This window comes from Gigantopelta aegis, chromosome 7, assembly GCF_016097555.1.
Source record: "Gigantopelta aegis isolate Gae_Host chromosome 7, Gae_host_genome, whole genome shotgun sequence".
In the NCBI taxonomy this organism is placed as follows: domain Eukaryota; kingdom Metazoa; phylum Mollusca; class Gastropoda; order Neomphalida; family Peltospiridae; genus Gigantopelta; species Gigantopelta aegis.
In genome coordinates, this window is record NC_054705.1 from 6138494 (window position 1) to 6146268 (window position 7775).

Genomic DNA, 7775 nt, shown 5'->3' on the forward strand with positions numbered 1-7775 from the left:
CCGACGGGGATCGATCCCAAACCGACCGAGCATCAAGTGAGCGCTTTAGTCACTGGTTATGTTCAATCTGATTAAAATTAGCTCTACTGGTCTACCAGTAGATCTAACAGCATTGCGTGGACTCCCATGTCCAGGTGACATTTCATCTATAAATAACAATTTAAATATCGATCCATTACATTTCGCCTTTTATAGCGTTATTTGGGAGCATACAAATTCTAAAAATATCGGGCGAGACTATTTATGCAATAGGCGAACTTGTTGGTCTATTTCAACATTAAAAGAACAGGGGGAAAAGTGCAGTACTAAACTTTGGATTGTATACTAGTATAAATAGATTTTATGGGTATACCATCACAGTGTTTTGGGGGGTTTTCGTCTTGAAACGAATTTTATATAAACTTTTATATTGAAATTAGTTTCTGGCATACTTCGTAATAATTCAACCGAATCATTTCGTATACCCTCGGCATAACCCCGAATGTTTTCAAATTGCAAGTAAGGTTTTGGTTGGTCGAATGAAATGTCAATTGGACATGAGTTCCAACGGGCTGCTGTTAGATCCACATGTAATAGTGGAGCTAATTTAATTAGATTGTGGTTATGTTGTAGGTATTACAAATAAATAAAATACATTTTAAAATGATATGCAATAATATCGGCTCCAACCTAAGTTTTAACGGCTCTGGTGTAAATTTGTCTGTCCGTCCGTAGTCAGTCTGTGTGTCTGTCTCTCTCTATATATGTCTGTCTGTTTGTTAATTTTTATATGTTAATACAACAAACTATCCAATTTAAAAGTAGCATAACATTTTTATTCAGAGTTCAATAACACATTAATTGTTTCCATAATTCAGTTCCACGATTAATTTTGAACGCAAAACATTTTCCGTAGTTGTGTGCAGATATAAAATACTACCCAGGACAGTAATCCTTTAAAACAGTAGAGACCAATAGGAGCAAAATAAAACAAAACTGAGGAGAAAAAGAAGAAATAACAATAAAAGAAAAAGAAAACAGATACAAGCGCCTGCTCAATTGCTACCCTGAACAGTAATGCTAGACTATAAACGCTTCTCATTTCGTTGGTAAAGAAAACACGGCTCACACTGCAGAACATGTAAACCAATTAGTTCCTTCTACTTCCCGGGACATTCATAATTCGGCAAACCGGTACTACACAAAATAGGATTTTCTACGTCCCGGGCCGACACCCCCGTCGGTGGGCCCGTTAGGCTCGTTCTCGTTACAGTCAGTGCACCACGACTGCTATATCAATGTTCCTGATATGAGCTATCCTGTCTGTGAGATGGTGCATATAAAATATCCCTGGCTACTAATGGAAACATTTAGCGGGTTTTCTCTCTAAGACTATAATATGTCAAAATTACCAAAAGTTTGACATCGATTAATAAATCAATGTGCTCTAGTGGTGTCGTTAAGTCAAACTGACCAACGAATGGGCTAACTTGGTAGAAGGAGGGGCGGGATTTAGCTCAGTCGGTTGAGTGCTCGTCTGAGGTGCTTGCGTCGCAGGATCGAACCGCCTCGGTGGATTCATTCAACTTATATTTTTTCTCTCGTTCCAACCAGTACACTACAACTGATCAACGGCCGTGGTATGTGCTTTCCTGTATGTGGGAAAGTGCATGTAAAAGATCCCTAGCTCCATTAGGAAACAATTAGCGGGTTTCCTCTAATGAATACGAGTCAGAATTACAATATGTTTGACATCCAATAGCCGATGATTAACAAATTAATGTGCTCTAGGATTATGGTTACGTTTCAGATAATAATAGCCTACACGTTCTGAATAAAAGTGGGTACATCCTGGTTGGTACGTCTCGGTCTGGGTACGAATTTCCTTCCTTCGGTTCATACACTGCGACTTTACAATTGTTACACTTTTGGTTGTACCAGTGTAGGTTTCATAGGACCAAATCAATGCCTACTGCAGATAATGTTAGATAGATAGATAGATATAAGCAGCGTATCCAGGCTCAAGGCGAAATTTGTTTTCATATCCCGATTTTTTACATTCCTGTGAAAGCAGCTCGGCTAGCCAGCAAAAAACACCTCAGAATAGCCCTAGAAGGGGTCAATTTTTCAAAATTTTCGGGGGGAGGGCCCCCCAGACCCACCGCCACGGGCTTCGCGCCTGCGGCGCTCGCGGTGTCGGGCTTCGCCAAACACCTTGACCCCCCCCCCCCTGCAAAATTTCCTGCGCACGCCCCTGGTATCAACACACCCAGGAAGTACAGCAATAAAAAGTGTGACACCTCACATTTAATCTACCTGCAAGAACGCGTGTGTGTGTGTGTGTCTGTCTCTCTGTCTCTCTCTCTCTCTCTTTGTGTGTGTGTATGTCTCTATGTGTGTGTGTGCTGGGGGGGGGGGGGGGTCACATATCATTTAAGAGATTTAATTAATGTATTTTTTTTGTATTAGCAACCTCTGGTGTATACTGCATAACAACTGTATAACAAATAAACATGTATTTATTTATTGCCAATGGATTTGAACAAATAATCAAAGTGAGACTCAATTATTACTACCAGTCACAGGTACAACGCTTGTACTTGGTAAATCATGTCGTGAACCTTGAACTTTGACACGGAACTCGCTGTCTCTTATTTGGTACCACGCAACCTGTACCAATAAGGAAAATGAAAGTTTAATTGTGTGAAGGTTATTCCATAGTTTATTCAAGTATTTTCAACACATAATCTAATTCAAGTGGTTGTCGGTGCCCCTAACTCTGTTATCCTTGACACTTGGTGAGTTTTGTTACCTTGCATACGTCCGATTTAGTTTTGTCTGCTAATTAACAACGCTACAGAGGCAGGCCATTCAAATATATTACTTAACGCACGAAAGGGTGGATAGGTGTAACTCCAAGCTTTATGTAGCGTAACGGGGTGTGGGAAGGGGATGTGGGTAGCTGAATGTATTTAACAGCACTTTCTATTTGTTTTATTACTAAAATATTTTGTTTTGTTTTGTGTTTTTCATAAACGCTCTCTCACAATGTTTAACGTAGGTAGTTATAGCTGGGCATATACATACAATAGGTGAGACTTTAATAAACTATCTGTCTGTCTGTCTACAATATATAAATCGAGTTGAAATGCGTATCTCCGCTTTCCCAAATGGCAAAACAATACGTTAAAATTAATTTACACCCATCGCATGCTTTGTTGCTTTGTTTGTGAATGGACGTGGGGGGCTCCAAGCGTTACGTAATATGTTTGGGTTTATGTATGGTCTAGCGTTACGGAGCGTTACGGGGGGGGGGGGGGGGGGGGGGGGGAAGGGTGTCTAATTTTGTTATAATAATATGTTATATTTGAACTGTTCGTTCCATCCTCTTACAAAATATGTGGTGGGTTTTTTTGGGGGGTTTTCTTTTTTTTTTGGGGGGGGGGGAGGGGGGAATAATTTCCGTTTGTTTTGACGTAAGAAGTAATAAACAAACACACTATTTTTGTGGGAAATTAAAAATTAATCGGCTCAGAAATAAATGAATTACATAGTATGACAAAAGGCGTTCCCTGTGGGAAGTCTTATTGATTCCTCTTAAAGGCACAGGTCCAAGTGTTTAAACACTAAGGCATATTTTTTTCTCATAGACGCTAGTTTCAACCTGTAAACTTGGACACTACGTTTGGTTAATTTACAAACCTGTAAAACATTTTGATGCAAAAGAGTGAAACAAGACTTCGAAATGCCCATACAAATATACTAAAACGCAATTCTATAACCGTTACTTCAGGATGACCAGAAACACTTCGATTGTACGGAAATGGATAAACAATAAACTATAAGCAATGTTTGATTTCAGTGATCATAAACAGCTCTGATAGTGAAAAATATGCTTTAGTGTTTGAATAAAAGGTCCGTCCCTTTAAGATTTTTTTTAAAGTTATTTTATTTTATGGATACTAATGTTAGGGTTAGGTTTAATTCCAAAATACCAAACATTTTCTTATTTCGTAATCCAATATCACCAGGAAAGGAGGTGGGGGTTTTATAGAGGTGGGCAGGGGAGGATTATTTTCATTTTAAGTTGTAGGTTGCACTATAACAAATACAACCCCATATGTAACGATGTTAATATATTCACTTTATCCAGATATATTTCTGGATTTTTGCAAACCAAATCTGGGACCATCAGTGTTAACTTATAAATTGACAGTTGTTATATATATCCAAATAGTATTTTTTATTACTATTTTTGTACTTTTTCTTTTTGTCGGGCAGATTGAAAAAAAAATCTGATTCTGGATAAAATGTTTATTCATATTGTATCATTGGGTTAGTTGTAAAATGCTCACTTTGTGTGCGGTCGGTAGAGGAGCGATCCCAGTCGGTGTAACAAAGGCTGTGGTATATACTATCCTGTCTGTGGAATGATGCATATAAACAATAACACAAAACGGCACTAGCGCCAAACATAACAAAAACAAACAAAAACCCCCCATCAAAACACACCAACAAACACACCTTTTTAAGGGATAACCCAACAACAAAATGATTCCAGAAATCAGTTTACTTTGGTCATATTACACTACAAGTCATGCTTCTACGCTCATGTAGCTGTTTACTAAAGCCAAATTAAGAATCGCCAAAGACTGCTGCAAATTTTTATGTTTTACATTTTTCTTCAGATGACCTGTGACCATTATTAGGAACATGATGCCATTTCAGCGCAGACATTCGGATTACATCATTCCAAAGTACATTTTGTATCTAGTTCTACTTTTATCACCTGGCTTAATAGATTCCCAAGTATCTGCAGGTACTACGTATTCCGGCAAGACTTCCAAGAAGATGTCTAATACAACTAACATTCCTGATGCAAATGACATCTCAAATTCAACAGGTGTTGTGAAGAACACTACACGTGGTGACAATGCAACATATGTTTCATCTCCTGGTGCAGAATTTGTTGAAGGTATCGACAGATCAGCATCAAGTCCACTGGTTAGTTCTGGACAGACACTCACCACTGGTTCCAGAAGAAAGCCTACAGTCAAACCACTCACTTCAGATACGTTGAAGCCTCGAAACAAAACCGAGCACTATCAGCAGACGTACGATGTCGAATCATGGCTTTCCGAAAAGAATACCACGTATCTGTCTGGTCGTGACGGTAACATGTTTTTAGGTGTCGCAGTATTCGCTGCCCTGGCCTTTGCAATCTTCCTGTGCATAAAGGTTGGTTCATGGTTGTATGATAGTGATTGTCTGTGTTGTTCTACCATGTGTACGTCCAAGAGGTATGTCCTTGTAGAAAGCGGTACAAAAGTAATGACGAAATGTTATGAATGTTGCTTAAAAGCCGTGGAAAATGGCACCTAAATGTAGCTAAATGCTCTCTGGAAAAAACATTCCACCGGTAGATATCGGCAATCGAACTTATTTCTAAAAAACATCAGACATATGAACAGTTGTAAATAGTTTTTTTTTAAATGTTATAAATGTGTTGTCAAAATATAAAAGTAGGTTTATTCACTGTCATTGGTGTTACGATCGTATTTATGTAATGGTTAATAATTTTAAGAAACTTTTTGTATGTTATTGTAGACATTATGCACCTGTTTGTCATTGGTGTTACCAGGTACTGAGTAACACCAATGACCATTAGTAACACCAATAACAATGCGTTTGAATAAGATGCCGTTTTCTTCGCTTTGCATATTTTTAAAGAAGATTTGAAAATTAAAGGGACTTTGGATAAAATAAATGTTTTGCTGGAATGTAAAGAGTATTTCGTCAACGTCCCTAACTGCGTTATGCTTGGTTCGCGCAATTAACATCCGATTTGTTGTCGTCTGCTTATCGTTCATTTGTGAGGTTTTTCTTCACAGTTAGTGAAGATTCCCATTAATAATAAAGTTCAGACAAGTATCTAAATACAAAACTTTACAAACCCCTAAAACCATTAAGTTTACTATAGTCCGTCCCATCCTTCAATTTAGGGCCTAAGTGTTTGTTTGTGTGGGTTTTTTTGTTTGTTTTGTTTTTGTGTTTTTTTGGTTAATAATTCCAGTTTGGTTTGACGTAAGAAGACAATTAAAAGTGTTTTGGAAATAGAAGATAAATACTATTTTTGTGTCCAATTTATAAAACAATCTGCTCAAAAATAAATAGCATGTAGTAGATTTCATAGTATGAAAAAAGGCGTTCCCCGTGGAACCGTTGGTAAAACGCGGACCAGACCGGAACGCTGGACAAATTGATTTTTTCCTTTAAAAAAAGAAATAAACAAAGTGTTCGTCCATTGTGCATAGTTCAGAAATATATATTTTATCATGTAGTTGTTTTTAAAAATTGAAAATGTCGAACGGTGCATGCGCGAAAATTTTATTTTTCTAAATGCTAAACGCATTTAGATACTACTAACTTTTCCTGTTCAAGAAGTTAACTTTATCATAAAGAAAAGTAAAAATTAAACCGAAAATGTATTAGCAAGTTGTGGTCAAATGTCGGAAAATTACATTACGTATGTTTTCATTTCCAATAAAGGCTATTTAAATTTTATTTTTGAAAAATATTGAATATCATACATTAAAATAGCTTTTTAGTTAAAAGGAAATAGTTAACTCTTTTGAATAATGACGCAGTTCTTATGATTTATTTCTTGAATAGTGACATATTTTTTTTGATTTGCTGTATGGTGTATGTACTGAGCACTGGGAACTCTATTAACGTGCCCATATCCTAAAAGGTTCAGGTACGCCGACCACGGATCCAACATCTGACATAGCCAGTGGGTGGTTCAGGGGCGGGGGGGGGGGGGGGGGGGGGGGGGGGGGGAGGGGTGTATGTACTGAAAACATTAGAATGAAATTTAGTATATTTTTAAAACTGTCTAACCTGGCGTATCTTATCAATACAGAAACAAACAATTATTCTAATAGGCTGAAGAAGAAGACTTTTTTTTTAAGGATATAGTAATTACATAAGTTTGCTAATAAGTAGTGTAGTGGTAGTCTCAGGAATAATAGTATTTCTAGGATACAATCTTGAATGGCATTGGTGTTACACATTGTCATTGGTGTTACACATTGTCATTGGTGTTACTTGTTTTGTCATTGGTGTTACGCAAGGATATTTTAGCTGTCATTTCTCAAGAAAATATAAATTGTTTATTTAGGAAGCACATCTTATATATATATATATATATATATATATATATATATATATATATTAGCGCGAGTAAGAGAGCTAGACAGACATGTGGACAGGTATTAACGCTCTGTAATAATCAGAAATCAATCTATATCAGTACTGCGCAATCCCATGTACAGATATATATATATATATATATATATATATATATATATATATATATATATATATATATATATATATATATATATATATATATATATATATATATATATGTATTAGCGCGAGTAATAGAGCTAGACAGACATGTGGACAGGTATTAACGCTCTGTAATCATCAGAAACCAATCTATATCAGTACTGCGCCATCCCATGTACATATATATATATATATTAGCGCGAGTAAGAGAGCTAGACAGACATGTGGACAGGTATTAACGCTCTGTAATAATCAGAAATCAATCTATATCAGTACTGCGCAATCCCATGTACAGATATATATATATATATATATATATATATATATATATATATATATATATATATATATATGTATTAGCGCGAGTAATAGAGCTAGACAGACATGTGGACAGGTATTAACGCTCTGTAATCATCAGAAACCAATCTATATCAGTACTGCGC

General features: G+C 36.6%; 1 protein-coding gene across 1 annotated transcript; it reads left to right on the forward strand.

The window, feature by feature from the left end:
- Window positions 1-2644: 2644 nt before the first annotated feature.
- On the forward strand, window positions 2645-5818 carry LOC121376837. The gene is made up of 2 exons (XM_041504627.1): window positions 2645-2777; window positions 4668-5818. Exon 2 carries the CDS (start codon window positions 4693-4695, stop codon window positions 5359-5361), a length of 669 nt encoding a protein of 222 aa, XP_041360561.1. The 5' UTR covers window positions 2645-2777; window positions 4668-4692; the 3' UTR covers window positions 5362-5818.
- Window positions 5819-7775: the final 1957 nt, after the last annotated feature.

Bases quoted from the DNA above. Each gene is read 5' to 3' on its own strand.
- LOC121376837 (XM_041504627.1), top strand. From the start codon at position 4,693: ATGATGCCATTTCAGCGCAGACATTCGGATTACATCATTCCAAAGTAC.